Below are 16,194 nucleotides of genomic sequence, written 5' to 3' on the forward strand. Positions count from 1 at the left end.
AATAATAGTTATGTCTTAATATACTCCGTAATGACAAATTTAATGAAATTAATGAAATATAAAACATATTTCATATAAAATGTCATAAGAAGCCATAGTATGGTCTACTCTCAAATTAAAATAGTATGTCATGAAAATGTCATTAAAAAGTCATAATGTAGCATACAATAAGAAATAATGATATGGTATGTCTTGAAGAAATATCAGAGAGTCAGATTATCGTATTCAATACCAATATATAATTGAATATGTCATAACAATGTCATAAAAAAGTCATAGTATAATATGCCATGAAGAAATACGAGTGTCCTCTTTAATTTAAATGGCCATTACAATATAAAGTATCGTGTCATAAAAAGTCATTGCATTTTCTATCATTAGACCACGAACAAAGACATGTCACTCAGTGACTTATCAAGAGCACCGAATCTAAATATGGCCACATTAAGTCTCATTTCCAAGAATAGGGGTCTGGCTGTGCTCTGGTATGAATAATGGAAGCAGCCTCCTGGAGCTCATTTCCAGAGAGTGATCGTCATGCCACATGTAATTATATTTAAGAGGAGAACAGTAGCTCAACAGACCTTTCTCAATCTATTAAAGTACTATAATGTGTATTACATCATTACAACTGCTGTCTGTGTGTATTTGTTTTACTCAACATGTAAATATGAAATCACAAAATGCAAATTGTAATGTAGATCAAAGTACTGAAACATTTGTGCAGTTTCTTCCATTGTTTCTTGTAAAGACTTAAAGGGCCATCCATTAATTGTACACACAAAGGTCAGTTTACTCATCAGGAATACTACTCAGTCAGTTGTTGAGACTGGGTCCGCCCACTTACTGTCAAAAAGAAACACACACACATGACTTGGAGGCATTGTTAGACCTGTCTGTCTGTCTCTCTCTCTCTCTCTGTCTGTTCCTCTCTCTCGCTCTCTCTCTGTCTGTCCCTCTCTCTCGCTCTCTCTCTATCTGTCCCTCTCTCTCGCTCTCTCTCTCTCTGTCTGTCCCTCTCTCTCTCTCTCTCTCCGTCTGTCCCTCTCTCTCGCTCTCTCTCTGTCTGTCCCTCTCTCTCTGTCTGTCCCTCTCTCTCTCTCTGTCTGTCCCTCTCTCTCTCTCTCTCTCTCTCTGTCTGTCCCTCTCTCTCTCTCTCTCTCTCCGTCTGTCCCTCTCTCTCGCTCTCTCTCTGTCTGTCCCTCTCTCTCGCTCTCTCTCTCTCTCTGTCTGTCCCTCTCTCTCTCTCTGTCTGTCCCTCTCTCTCGCTCTCTCTCTGTCTGTCCCTCTCTCTCGCTCTCTCTCTCTCTGTCTGTCCCTCTCTCGCTCTCTCTCTGTCTGTCCCTCTCTCTCTCTCTGTCTGTCTGTCTGTCTGTCTCTCTCTGTCTGTCTGTCCCTTTCTCTCGCTCTCTCTCTGTCTGTCTGTCCAAAGACGAGGATTGTAACCAATTAGATGTAGAGATACAATGGCGACTGGGTCCGCAAAACACAAATATTGACAATTTGTATAATTTATGATTATTATAATTTATTTCTTTTTTTTGTGTGGCTCATGGTGGGGCCAGGCCCCATGGCCCTCTATTGGCCAGCCGCCACAATGTGATTGTCCTAAAACAAAAAAAGTTTAATAGCGCTGACTTATATCCAAGAATCATGAGATGATCTGATTTTTAAATTGTGATGGAGTCATTTTTGAAACTTCCAAAGAAAACATCATGTTCAGTAATTTAATAAACAAAATTTCAATTTACAATACATACAAGTGAACAGAAAAAACATGTTTTTAAAACAGTGTATGATCATTTTAAGATATAAGTAACAGTGAAATTAAGACATTTGGCTGATATTATATTTACACCATAAATACATCTAAACAATTGTTTTAAAAATTCAACTGTGAAATTTATTTTATTATACACTGCCTTTATGTATGCACAAGATGAAATGCAATTATTTCTACATCGGACACGAGTAATTGATAGTAATTGAAAATATCCTATGTAAAATACAGAAGATAGCTCAGCGTTCAGTTTTCAAGCTAATTATTCTGACGTGAAGAAGTTAAAGGTAAACGGTGTGTTCACACAGCCATTGCTGTATGTTAAGCAGAACAAAATGTAAACATCTGGCGATGAAGACCTGCTACCATTTTATTTATCTGTCGCTGCTTTGAACAATACACCTCTCGTAAATCCACACATGCAGCCTGCACAATAAAAAGAAAAGAATCTAACTCTGTCAATACTCGGATGTTAAACAACAGCTGAGGGACTTTTAAGACTGCAGTCATAAGAGGAAGCTGCCTACATTCTTGTGGACGTGCTATCATTGGCCTCTCTTGTTCCTGTCAACAACAATCCTTCTTATGTCAGAAATGGGTGATTTGAATTTAGAAATGGCAGAACACAATTTAAAATACGGCAGATGATCTGTTGGTTTTGTTGGTCATCAAGACAAGCAAATGTTCCCTGAAAATGCTGCATTTATAGCAGTCAGCCAAGCAGAAACAGTCAGATGACTCTTCATGACACGCAAAAGCTGCAAAGTGTGCGTCAAAAAGGTGCCGAGTCACTGTTTTGCAACCGGAACATCGTCAACCGGCACACTTGCTCTCAGGAAGTGCTGCTTCTCTTTCTGCTTCTCGGCCTTATCTTCTGGATTTCTTCTTCTTGGTCACTTTCACAATCCCTCTGAAATAATCAAAATGTTTGAGCTGAGAAACAGCTGTGGAATTGTGTGGTGACAGGTGATGACAGTTCAGATCGTAACTGCTTCATTATTAACACAACAGTTACTCTTAAAGCAACTGTTGGGCATTTTACAAAATACGCATATTCGCTTTCTTGCTGAGCGTTAGTTGGGATTGATACCACTCTCATGTTTGTACAGTGCGGTAAATATTAAGCTACAGCCAGCAGCCGATTAGCTTAGCTTAGCCCAAAAGGAAACAGCTTGCCTTGCTTTGTCTTGTAACAAAGTAACAAAATCCACCTACCAGCACCTCCAACGCTCACAAATTGACACCGTATACCTTGTGTGTTTAATTTTATACAAAAACCTAAATTTGCGGTTTTACCAGGTGTTATGTGCTGCACTATTACTTGGCCGTGATTTCCTGAAGTCTCCATTTGTTACATTGCAACCTCACAATGACAACAAGACACCAGGAAGTCACTGCTCCTGGAAGTCTTGGACAGAGCCAGCTCGCTTTTTCCAGTCTCTGTAGCGTCATATTTACCATACAGATGGTAGAGATTGGTATCAATCTTCTCAAATAACTTTTGCCAAGAAAGCGAATGCGCAAAATTCCCAAACTGTTTGGACTGATCCATTGCTGTTAGCTTTTCAAAGATAATTTCTTACCCCATCCTGCTCCGGCAGCTTGGGCCCCTTCTTCATGATCCGCGTTAAGTGATTGCACAGAGCCACAATTCTGAATGACAGCTGTTGAACAGATAAAAGCAATGAGAATGAGGCCTGAGAGCAATCAAGAGCAACATTTGTATACCCTGATCACTGTTAGGAAATATCAAACTGTGCAACAAATACTGAAACTTTACCTTCCACCTCCGTCTGGCATACTGTCTCCTGAAGTTCTCCAAGTTGACCACTGACAACCTCTTCACCATGGCCTGTCTAGGATTCAGAGGCTGTAGAGACACAATGAGGGATGAAATAACAGGGAAAGTATCTTTACTATTCATGTCAAATGTTCAAGTAAATTCAAAAACACAACGTTATGGTACTGGTCTAATTGTGACGCTATAATCTGAAGTACAACAGGAAATATATTAAAATCTCAGATCACAAATCAGAGGAATCTGTTCACGAGGTACATAATAAATGATGGACATTTATTTCAGTGTTAAGAGAACAGTGGATAATGTCAGCGTGCACATCAAAGGCCCAAAGTGTGAGCCGTGTACAGGAATATCTGTTGTGATGCTAAAAACACTGACAAGGAGGTGAAATACTCTTGAAACACATGTGGTCTTATCATAGATGGTGTTGTTCCTGATGTCTCATAAAACATCTCCAAGAAAGAAAGAAAATAGTTTAATAATTAGTTAAATCAAATACTTAAATCAATGTAACCTTCAGTAAAAGTGCACATTTGAATCTATGAAAAATGGATCATAAATAATCTGAAAAAGCACATTTATGACGACACGTGTAACTTTACAAATGGACAACCTTTGTGAAAACAAACAATAAACATGTCAATATATACAGTCAATAAAATAAAACAATAATGGAATGAAAAAATAAATCAATTAAAAAATGTGAAATTATGAAACATAACATTGAAAAGAGTACGAACATCCACAACTGATGTTCATCTACATTATCAATTATTCAAATTAAAAAGCTAAAAGGAATAGTTAGACATTTTGGGAAAGATGCTTATTTACTTTCTTGCTGAGAGTTTGATGACACTCTCATATATGTCTGTTAAATATGAAACTGCAGCTAGAAGGTGGTCAGCTTAGCGTACAGCAATGAACTCTGGGAGAAACAGCTAGCCTGCCTCTATCCACAGGTAACCTACTCCTGACTGTAGCTTCATATTTACCGTGCAGATGTGAAAGTGTATCCATCTTATCATCCAACTCTTATCAAGATCACAAATAAGCTTATTTCCTCAAATTCCTATTCCTACTATTACTTGAACTGAAAAAGTGTCAACGTTCTACAGAGTTCACAAAATAAATAAAGATCAGAAATAAGCAAATTTAAAGACGACACAGATATACATTCAGTTTGTGCTGCTGGAAAAAGTGTAAAATTCAACAGCCTCATTTTCAAAAACATGGAGCGATTTTTAAGGTCAATTAAATGATTGTGTATGTTAGCCAGACTCAGTAAGTGGCTGTTTGGCCTCAGGGCTCAGCTCCCTTCTGCAGGACTGATGCAGCAGCTCCTTCATCGCATGCGTCACGTCCGTATTCGTACTGCTGCTGTTGGCTCCTTCCGGATGCAGAGAGCCCATCACCTCCTGCAGCCACTGTAGCTCAGAGTTCAGCTCCTGCCTCAGAGCGTCCAGCTGACTCTGCCTATGCCTGTACTTCCCACTGATGCTCTCCAGACTGGCATCTATAGACTTCAAGTCCTCCTGCAGCAGCCTCCTCGTGGCCTCCACTTTACAAAACTCGTAGCGGACCTGGGACAGATGCTTCCTCGCAGTCTCACTCTCCTCCTTGTACCAGCTCTCCTTGTCATTGTAGATGGAGCGCAGTGCTTCTATATCACCCTGCAGAGTGTGGTGGGCTACTGCCACCTCTGACAGCCCCCTCTCCATCAGACTCACGTCCTCCACCACATGGGCAAAACGCTCAAAGTTGGCATACGTGTTGTTCTGGGGCATGCTGGAGTAGGACTGAATGGTGTACTCTTTAAGACGCTTCGTCTTGAGCTGCTCCCCTTTCTTCTCAGCGTCAGGGGCAACGCTTTCCTCTTCCAAGTGGCCACAGGACTTCAGACAGAAGGGTGGAGGGGAGGAGGGGACACTGAATGAGAGTCTGTCTCATTGTTGCATCTTGAAAACACACACAGCGGTGAATATCCCAGCAGCCGTGGCACCGGAGGATTAGTGTGTGACTCTACAGCAAAAGCCATGGCAGGTAAGAGCGCCACAAAAACAGCAGACAATCCCATTATGGGTGCTATGTTTCCTGGATTCATGCTTGTGTCCAAACAGAACAAAGGCTCCACAGCAAAACACCGTTCACATGCATCACAGAGCCCAATGTTGGAGTAGACCTCTCCAACATTACAGGTTGTTAAATGTCCATGCCATTAAGAACACAAGGCGTGACATCTTGCTTCAGTTCGATCACTTGAAAATCTAGATAGAATTTCTGATTGCAAAAGACAAGCTGTACAAGATGTGTAGAGGTGTGTTGATGGTGAATGGTGAAAACTCAGAGCGATGTGGTGCAGTGATGGAAATAATAGACAGTAACTGTGATACAGTATGTTTTCAACAAAGCAGAGAATATACTGTATACTTGTGGGAACTTTTTCAGCATGAAGTCAAAATGTTTTGGCAGATTTAAAGATGAATGTTCCTCTCGAATAACAAACAAACCTGTTTCCCTCATGTTACCTTTGACATCAACGGTTAAATCTTGTTTTCACGTGTGGCAGGAAGTAGTCGTCGGTATTTATTGAGAGGACAAAAACATGCTACAATACACATAAATCAAGCTCATACCTTAATCCAGTGATGGTTGAGGGCCTCTTGTATGGTCATCCGTTTTCTATGATGAGAGAAAGGAAAAGCAGCTGAACAAATACACCCAGACAACTGAACGTCACACACAGAGCACGGTGAGCAGTCACACTTTACGATGTGAATCTCTCAGGAATACGTCGGTTCACACAGGGATAACTTTCACAGGAATATTTGGTTTCCTGGAGGCGCATTTGAATGGAAACACATGTTAAACAGCAAGAACAAGATCACATGTTACATAGTAAGACACACAGTTCTTTGCTTGTCATTAGTTTGTTCGTTTTATTAAGTGTATCACTGTACCAAAAACAAATGTGGCTAAATATTTGCACTAGATTTCTGTGGACTGCCTAGTTTTTATTCTCATTTGGATCAGGTCTGCACATTGTGTGCTTGGGATTTATTGCGGTGTGACCTCTGTAACACTGGGCTTTGTATTATCAGAATTGACCTTAGGCCTACAGCTGTTTATTTACCTTGTGTCCTTCTCCAGGAGCTGACTGATGAAGCTCTTGGCCAGCTCGCTTGTATTGCTGAAGAGTTCTTCGTCAAACTCGTAGTCCATCGCCGAAATGTTTCCCAGCGTTTCCTGCTGCGTGTCGCCGAGGAAAGGTGATGCGCCGCTCAAACTAGAACAACATTCCCACACACACTTTGAGGGTCCTTGATAATCTCTTCAGGTACATTAGGATGCTGAGTCATAATCACGAATCATCCTAACTTACAGTATATACGTGATGACTCCGATACTCCTGTGAAAGAAAAGCACAAGGTTAATCCAAAATGATGCACTGACGCCTGTTGTGGCTGATTCAGAGGTAATTATAAGCTCTTACCACATGTCTGCCTCCAATCCCAGTGGCTCATAGTTGACTATCTCTGGAGCTGAAAATAGACAGCAATCTGCATCACAAACAGCGCCAGGCTAAACACCTTCTTAAAATGTTCTTTATTGCAAACACATCTCAAATAAAAACACTGACCAACAAACTCAGGGGTTCCAAAAATGTTTTTGAAATCTGCCCCAGCTTCTAGTTTGCGTGCCAGTCCAAAGTCTATGAGTTTGATGCGGGGTAGAGGAACAGTCCTGTCCAGCAGCATTATGTTTTCAGGCTGAAGTTGAAAAAGAACAACAAAAACACAGGCTTACTTTGTAAGCAGATCTCTACCGATATTGGACCATTCATCAACGACACTGAATAAAATAAGTTACCTGGTTAAAGTCGCCTTTTGTGTAAGCATTAAAAAAAAACATTGGAACAGTTACAGTCATACTCGTCAGTGTGAAATATTGAAATATTAAACAACACCTTGGAACATGGGCTTATTTGCTTTCTTGCCACGAGTTGGATGAGAAGATTGATGTCACTCCCATGTTTGTACGCCAACTATGAAGCTTCTGATAGCAGCTTATTTACTGTAGCTTAGCAAAAAGACTGTAAACATTGACACAGCTAGCCTGCCTCTGTCCAAAAGGAACAAAACCTTTGGCACCTCTAAAGTAATTAACACCGTGTGTCTCATTTATTAAATCCTCACAAAAGCCATAGTGTAAAAGAGACAAATATACATCTATGGGTGTTATGTGACGGACTATTTCTTGGGGGATCTGTAACGTCTTGTTGTGGTCCCGACCAAAGAACAGTTGGGAAATAGTTCAGCACATAACTCTTTGTAAAACGTGCCCCTTTCACACTTAATTAATGAGCTTAGAGCAGCAACTGTGTTGCTCTGGAGTCCTATAAATCAACATAAAGGTCACATCCGCGCTGACTGGACGGACACATTTTCCTCAACTGACTATTAACCCTCTGAGAACGAGTGCACAGATCTGTCATTGTGACGTGCAGGTCACAAACTCAGGCTAGTTTGAATCGAGCCCTTCACTGAGTGTTCTTTTTCGTCAATGGCCAAATGAAATGCATTAAGAGCGAAGGGGAACTGCAGCTGCAGAAAAACAGGACAGTGACTATCAGCAGCGTGGGCGACACTGCTCTCTGAAAGTGAGGAGATAACCTTGTGGTGTCTATAACCGAGTGTCTGGACTTCAGCCACAGAAAACAGGAAGGATGTGTGATTCAGAAGAGAGCGAGACATTGAACACCTGCTATATGTTTTTGGAATTTAGTCCAGCTTGACCTTGCATGTACGTACAGGTTAGTAGCAGTGGCTGTAAAGAGTATCATCTTCCTCCCGAGACAGATATAGATTTATATATGACGCACAGATGGAGCATGTTGTACCTTCAGATCAAAATGTACGATCCTCTTGGAGTGGAGGTACTCGACTCCATCTAGGATCTGTTTGATAAACCGAGTAGCCTCCTCTTCACAGAGAGACTCCTTCTGAGCTAAGAAATCAAACAGCTCTCCTCCAGACACCCTGCAACACACAGACACAGACACACAGACACACTCAGAGACACATCCTGTGGGCTCAGATAATCTGGAGCAATTGAACATTATCTCAAGTGAGTTCTCAGGATTTGGATGCACTGGTTGAGGATGCCTTAGATATGTTTGTTTGTGGTAACAATATGCCCTACTTATAAATCACTGTAGCTCTCAACCTTGGTATAAAATAAAATATTAGAAAAACTGATGAAAAGTGATATAAAGAGTCCTTTGACCAGCTGCCGGGCGATAAACACGACGCTCTTTGATATTCACACAAAGAGAACAGCGTAGACTGAATGACCCACAGTGTGCATCGAACAGTAACTGTTCTGTCAGTCAGTTCCCCCCTGCTTTGATTGGACTGAGCTTCCTTTTAGTCCTAATTGTGCACTACATGTTGCCAGTTAGTCGCTGGACCCAAACACGTGCCTCTGAGGCCTCTTTTCAACACAACCCACATTTGACTGTGAAAAACATTTGGTTCTTTCTGGCACACGTGATCCTGGCATGTCGTTTTTTAGTAAACAGATTCGACAAACAATCTTTTTACACACAAATAAACTCAGAGATCAGAACTAAAACTATTATATATAAGATGTTTGGATGTTTTAAGGTGTAGTACTGTGATATTGTGTTGGATTGTTCAATCATGCGGTGACTCACAGTTCGAGGATGAGCACCACATCTGTGCGGTTCTCGTACACGTCATGTAGCGCTACAATGTTGTTGTGCTGGAGCTGCTGCAGGATGTCCACTTCCCTCTCAATCTCATCTCTTTTTACGCCACGTCTGCTGGCCCGACTCTGGCGCTTCTTGATGAACTTGGCTGCGTATTCGACGCCTGTACTCCTCTCTATGCAACGTTTGACAATTGCAAACTGCCCACTGCAGACACAAAGAAAACAGACACATTAGTTAATTACAGTTCTGTTGTCTCTCTCATGTGCATGTGTTAGCCATCATTTTTAGAGTTGGAGAACAATCTTCTTAAGAATTAGCAACAGGATATAACTACGTGTGAAGACGGACTTTAGAGAGGAAGCCGTGTGTCAAAACCAGGTGAAATATTGAGGTATGCTCCATCCCTTCCTGTTTCCCTGCCAGACAGAGAACAATCAGAGAGGCAGGCAGTGTGGACAGAGCTGCTGTCCTCCCACTGCAGCAACCTTCCTGCCAAATTTCTAGCCATCCTAAAGAGACCAGTCCACTGACAAAAACACAGAAACTCTGAATATTTCACAATAGAGGTGTGGCTTAGAGACCCTCTCTCAGTGGATTATTGTTTCACTGGTTTCACTGAGCTATCCTAACCTATAACCGGCATTTCATCTTAAAGACGGGGGTGACTCCACCAGTAGATTTGGCAATCTTTATTGTAACCGTCTCCCTAACATAACAAGTGATTTCATTCACAATTGACCAACTGACAGACCGAACGAGAAGTGTGAAAACATCTTCCAGCACTGTCGCCCCAGTTAAATATATGTGGTGAGTCTCCATGGCTTCATCATCAGACCAGCTCTTGTAGGCTCAGTCTGCTGTCACTCCTGCTGCTGTGGGCTGACCTGCCCACTCTATACATTCAGAAAAACAAGCCTCTCAGTCACTGATCCCTCCGTAATAGGCCACAGAAAGACATGAGGGCAGCAGAGCTGGCGAAACATTTCTGAGTGGGGAAGATGAACGTCATCTTTCACAAGACAGAACAGGAGCAATCAGTCGTGGCTAGCGATCGGATGAATCATACTGTGGACATAATCATTTGTCGTATATTTGCAAATGACTTCATGAAACACAGACGTGTTATATTTTTAGACATTGTTAAAGAACACACAGAGAGAGGACACAGATAATGACCGGCAGGCATATGTTTTGGACATAACTGTCCACGCAGAGATTCCAGGGTGGCTGTGAGAGGCTGTCCAGTCTGTGTCCACTATCATCATGTTGTCTTTAAAGAGCTAAGAATAGACGGGCCCAAACGCTCGTTCTCCACCTGCTACATCCCTGCTGCTGCTGGGGAGAAGGGGAAAAGCTTGCTGAGCTGGTGCTGATAAGTAAGAAGGTTGTCCAAAAACTGTGCTCCTGCCACTCTCATTTCACGAATCAGTTTACACACAGAGAAAGCGCTAGCTCATCATACAACTAATACATGGATTAAATACAAAGCCACCTTTCACTAAGCGCATTCGTCTGGGACGGTTGAGACTGTTTGCTCTTTTTGAGGCACACCCTGTCCTGTCAAATCCTACAAACACATCTGGGAGTTGCTCCACTGAAGGCTTTTTTTTTAAGTTGCCTTGCTCAAAAACAGCAGTTACTGAGGTGGACTTTCACCACACAAACCCAGACATTCAACAACTATTACACTTGGGGGACATAATGTTTGACAGAACGTCCAATATTATGCAATCGAGTACAACCACACTGCAAACACTGACCTCAAATGTCTAAATCAATATTTCTTTGACACTGAGAAAGAAAAACTAGATTATAAGCGTCACAAACAAGTTATAAGCTGCTGGCCACCTGTATTGGATCAGAAAGTATGGATTTATTCATAATCAGTAGTAATTTCGAATTAATAAACTCAGGTACTTCATATCACAGCAACAAAAACACTTAAAGGTCAGATGTCGGGGTGAATATGACCCAACAAAGAAAGCAGGAGAGAAGAAAAGAGAGAGGCGGGGGTGTACATCGTAACAATGGTCTTCAAAGAGTCACACACATGCCACAAAGGAAAACCAAAAGCAGGGCAGGTGGCATGCTGAAGCAGAGCAGCAGCGTGGAATCTCAAATGGTCACTCTATCTGTTCTATTCACAGGACATTTCCACTCCTGAGACATCCCCGAAGAGCTGACTCTGTTCGAGATGACTATACTGTAGTAATGTGTGAACTGAGGAGGAGTGGAACTCGCTGAATGAATTCCACTTGCAAAAACAAACATCAAGCAACCCGAGGAGAGGAACTGCTACGTGGCAGCAGCATCAACAATGACCTTGATTTGCCTGTCAGACAAGACTGAACAGAATGACCCCTCGTGGTGTGCGTTGTAGCCCGACTGTCAGTGCCAGGGCTTTACTCGGTTGTTACGAGGTGCAGAGTAACAGCGGTGAGAGCGGTGATGCTGGGAGTGGTATTCCCACAACGGGCCAGGCGTGCCGGCTGTCTTAGCTCTAAGCCGGCCAGTGGGGCTGAAAGTACCATCTCCCTGCAGACTGTCCACGTCCGACAGCTGAAGTTCAGCCAAGGTTGGAGGAATGCTCGGACGAGTGGCGCCGGCCCAATATTTAAACACATTTCTCAACTGAACCTCTGGGGCGGCGTGACCAAGACGTCCAGATTCATAATTAACCGAGCCCTGTCCCTATCCACCTCTGGAAAGCAGCTCAAACTTCTAAACGATGACTCATCGTTGCTTGAAACCCCTTTACTTGCTATTATCATGAAATATCTCAACATTTATGCACATGAAGTGTTCAGAATACTCTAGATTCCCACTTGTTTGAAGTGGTCCAATGTCGACAATGCATCTGTGGAGTAGCGGTATGAGTGTCTGCTGACAGTAACGGGGTGAGTGGAGTTCCCTCAGTCGCTGCACTGAATAAATGCATTTGTCATCAACAGCAGCAGTGACTGTTCTCCAGAGCTGATTACATGCATTCTTGTCCCGCTCCTCGTACATGCATGCCTATACTGTCCGTGCTATAGATACATCATGTACAGTAAATCCCTTTGGAGAAATTCTATCACTTTACTGCTGTTCAGCAGCAGCACCTGTCTGCCTCGCGACTGTCATGTCTTTCCACTTCGACACATCTAGTCTGTGAAGGCTACAGCCTTAAGTCTGCACTGTTGCCCTTCCTGCATCCTCTCCGATGTCAACGAACTTCTGCAAACTGAAAACATTTCTCTAATTCATTTCCTTCTGCAAGAATGTGGCTAGTATTTCTAGAAATTACAATATACCACGGTACTCAGAGGCAAATTGGGAAATGCTTCACACATCGAGTGTGAAGTGACCTTTTCAGTGTTCCTGCATTCAGTTGGAACTAGACATTAGTTTAATAACAAGAGACTGTATAAGCGCCGTGAGGCTGTATAGGGTCAGAGGTGCTTTCAGGTAAATGCTAACATGCACATAATGACAATGCTTACATGATTATGTACCATGTTCACTTTCTTTGTTGCATTTTATTATGTTGCCATTTGCTAATTTGAAAAAAGTAATGTTGGTGCTAAAGGGGAATGTTTTGCAGGTATTTGGTTGTAAATTAAAATGTAAAAAATCGAAATATTAACATTTTGACCAACTGAGGGTGGCACTATAGCTGAAAAGGTGGACATTATGGACAAATTTCACAACAATCCATCCAACAGTCGTCGAGACATTTCAGACAAACAATTCCCTCTTTGAAGCCATGCCGCTAACGAGGCAGAAAACACCACAGACACACAACTCTCTGTGCTAACCAATGTGAAACCTGTAGAGGATGTAACTGAAGTATTTATAGATTTCACAATCAGGAGGAAGTTGATAAACCTTTCATTTTTAGTCAAGCATGCAAAGACAGTGGCAAGTGCTATGACCAAATATGGACAATGATGTACCTGTTGTTGACAGGTAGAGTTCACATATTCCACAACGTGCCTTGACGGTCGCTTGTATGACAGCTCACCACAGTCTCCCCGGTCCCGTGGAAGGGCCGGTGGCAGCTGTGGGCTCACACTGTGACACTTCCAACTGTATGTCATCATCAGTGTCATCACTCGGATGGTAAGACGTGTCAGTAAATGCCTCACTTCTCAAGCAAAGGGTTGTTTTACAGATAGGTTTACCAACAACTCATGGCAGTAGTGGAAAGAAACACTGAGTACAACTGCGTGGGGCCCTGTGACATGCAAATCTGACAGTATGATGAATTGACTTTCCTGTAGCGAATGGCTCAACGGTTCCATGGAGCACAGGACATCTTAAATACGCCACACAGATCAGCTTTTGGACCCCCTCATCAAATCTCCCCACCCTCTCAAGAGAACGATTGAGTAACAGTTCCATTGGGGCGTACTGTGTGGAGAGGTCTGAACCCACAAGGCTCTCGAAAAAGCCGTTCTTATTTTCAGTATCTGCAGCTTTTAACCACATTAGCATCTAATTCTATTTCCCACGGCAGAAGAGCTGCACGTGTACGAAGCTCAGCTCACAGCAGTCGTCTTATCAAGCAACATGTTTCCAGCTCAACCACAACTCAGTGATATTGTCAGTCTTTAAAAAACACATTTCCACATCTTTCATTCATCTCTCTCTCTCTCTCTCTCCTTTATAAACACGCTAGAAAGGAATTGTAATACACTTTTCTTTTTAAGCGTTTCTATGATGGAATGAAATCATTCAGTAATCTTTCAGAGATTAGTTCAAAAACAGTGTCACACTTGCTTTGTCTGTTAAGCTCTTTAAATAACCAGGAGAGCACCTTTAATGTTGGAAAATAATATATAATTATAAAACTCAAGACTTCAAGACAAAGGATACATTATATCAAGTTATATTACATTCAAAACAAGTGCATTCAAGTCCATATGTTCTGCAGCTCTTTCCCACAAAGGAAGAAAGTTGTTCTTAGGACTTATAACTGATCCATAAAGCATGAATACATGATTTATGAACCCTTAATAAAGCATTAGTTGCAACTATTAAAGGGTGCCTTATATACAAATGTCCCCCATTATCATTGAAGTGAATTCACAGGTTCAATCTATTAATATTAAATCTTTTCATACACAGATGCATTTGAATATTTCATGAGGCTAATATATATGAGGAAGCTCAATGTAAAATGCAATGAAGGTGTCAATGCTGGACACACAACTCTTCCTCTATAGACGTATGAATGCAGCTGGAGCACCCATTTCAACAGCAGCTCTTGGTTTGTTCATTCAGGGTGCGTCAACGAAGCAGTGCAGTAAAAGACCAGCAAACACCAGGAAATAGTGTATATTTTGACCAGGAGTGAAAGGTTAGAGGTCAGATCCTTTCTTTTCACACCCTCTCCATCTGTTAGCAAGTGGTGCACAACCCAAAGGCGTCTTTCCGTGCAGAGTTGATCCGTAGCTTCCCCAATCCACACTGCACCCTGCCGACTTCCTTTTATTTATTTCCCCATGGGACACAGTTTCCTCGATGTGTGACTCGATTAATGCTCCTCCTCAACATTTTGATCCACATTGATCCACGACCCAGAATCAGCTCTTGCAAAAGCAGAAAATCTAATTGAATTGTCTTTCATGGTTTGGACATATCATGCGCAGAGCAGAGCTTGTTTTCTTAGAGTGCATTTGAAACTTTATCTCTCACTGTAAACTTCAACCTACTTCAACGCAGCGACACTCCCCAATTCAAGCTTAAACAGGCCAGCTGTTTGCATACCTACGTACATACGAGGACCTCTGTGTCAAGAGACACGTAGGGGAGAGCTGAATCACACTCTGAGTCACACAGAGTGAGGAGGATCCTTTTCTATCATGGAGTTAAACATCTCCGCATGTTAAACGCCTCTACTGTACAGCTTTGAAAACTACTCACCTTCCTAGTTCTTCTCCAATTTCATAGAAATCATCCACATGCTGCTGCTTGAATACCGCCATGTCAGGTGTCTTCATTGATGTAGTTTGTCTCCTTGATGTGCACCGCTGAAGCCTGTCTATCCAGCTGGTTCCCTTTCTCCCAAAGTCCAACCCTGCTGATACAAAGAGGTGTACACGTTGACTTATGACTGGAGTGATGAAAACGTTTACATGTTCCAGCTTGTATTGCATTCCATCTCAGAGTTGTACACACTTTCACCTTCTTCTTGAGAAAAGCCCAAACACTATAAGTTCACCAGCAAGAGAGTCCGTCTTTCCCTTGAAGTCTGATTATTGGCTTCAAAAATGTAACAAGCACAACTCAACTGTGCCAAGCTGGGCAGTGTAACGGTGGCTAGTTCCTGTGATTGTAACCAATCAAAAGAAAAGAGCAGTTGGGCTAATTAGGACAGGATATGTGAAATTTGCTATTGCTGTGAAACATTGTTTGGCAAAAAGGTTGGCAGCAAAATATGCTTTGTAACTATTAATCATAACGTTTTTTTTTACTGCTATGAATTTGAATTTGAAAATAGAATATTGAGTAATTGTACACAAATAATGATCACTTATGTACATGTAAAAATGTGAACACAAAAAAAACTGACATACCACAGACTTGCTATCTGATAAGTTTCATGGCTCCACAAACTGACCTTATGTCGAACCTTCTGTAAGACGCAGAGCGGACGATACACTTGCATCGGTTCCCACGTCTCCTACAGCCGGTCTGTTCTCCTCACGGCTGTCGTTCAAGCACAAAGCTGCTCCTTCTGCGTCTCTGTTGTTCTCTGTCACTTATGGCAGAACCATCAGGCTTTTGTGTCTGCAGAAGTCCCGCCCCCTGATGGCTCTATTATGAAACTGCATGCATGAGGGAGACCGGCTATCAATAAAGATGACACGTCTGGTGTATATTCTGAACACGCATTTA

General features: G+C 42.1%; 2 protein-coding genes across 3 annotated transcripts; both read right to left on the bottom strand.

Moving 5' to 3' along the window:
• Positions 1-1,713: 1,713 nt before the first annotated feature.
• dapk2b (death-associated protein kinase 2b) lies at positions 1,714-16,051 on the bottom strand. Of its 2 annotated transcripts, none has more exons than XM_079278380.1 (12): positions 15,917-16,051; positions 15,220-15,373; positions 9,295-9,516; positions 8,479-8,617; positions 7,219-7,348; positions 7,072-7,120; positions 6,961-6,987; positions 6,712-6,864; positions 6,215-6,260; positions 3,561-3,650; positions 3,364-3,444; positions 1,714-2,690 (listed from the first exon to the last, which is right to left on the bottom strand). In XM_079278380.1, exons 2-12 carry the CDS (start codon positions 15,294-15,296, stop codon positions 2,613-2,615), a joined length of 1,092 nt encoding a protein of 363 aa, XP_079134506.1. In that variant the 5' UTR covers positions 15,297-15,373; positions 15,917-16,051; the 3' UTR covers positions 1,714-2,612. The 2 variants fall into 2 exon arrangements, with proteins under 2 accessions (XP_079134506.1, XP_079134507.1); XM_079278381.1 differs by having other exon boundaries at positions 15,220-15,376; positions 15,917-15,981.
• Positions 3,710-6,005, bottom strand: LOC306784420 (death-associated protein kinase 3-like). Its single transcript, XM_079278398.1, has one exon. It carries the CDS (start codon positions 5,363-5,365, stop codon positions 4,850-4,852), a length of 516 nt encoding a protein of 171 aa, XP_079134524.1. The 5' UTR covers positions 5,366-6,005; the 3' UTR covers positions 3,710-4,849.
• Positions 16,052-16,194: the final 143 nt, after the last annotated feature.

This window comes from Melanostigma gelatinosum (genome assembly GCF_949748355.1).
Source record: "Melanostigma gelatinosum genome assembly, chromosome: 1".
Classification (NCBI taxonomy): domain Eukaryota; kingdom Metazoa; phylum Chordata; class Actinopteri; order Perciformes; family Zoarcidae; genus Melanostigma; species Melanostigma gelatinosum.

Excerpts from the sequence above, each read along its gene's own strand:
- LOC306784420 (XM_079278398.1), bottom strand. The coding sequence starts at position 5,365 with ATGCCCCAGAACAACACGTATGCCAACTTTGAGCGTTTTGCCCATGTG.
- dapk2b (XM_079278380.1), bottom strand. The coding sequence starts at position 15,296 with ATGAAGACACCTGACATGGCGGTATTCAAGCAGCAGCATGTGGATGAT. Across the intron at positions 3,445-3,560 it reads ATGCCAGACGGAGGTGGAAG|CTGTCATTCAGAATTGTGGC; the intron begins GTAAAGTTTCAG and ends TCTGTTCAACAG. Across the intron at positions 2,691-3,363 it reads AGCTGCCGGAGCAGGATGGG|AGGGATTGTGAAAGTGACCA; the intron begins GTAAGAAATTAT and ends TGATTATTTCAG.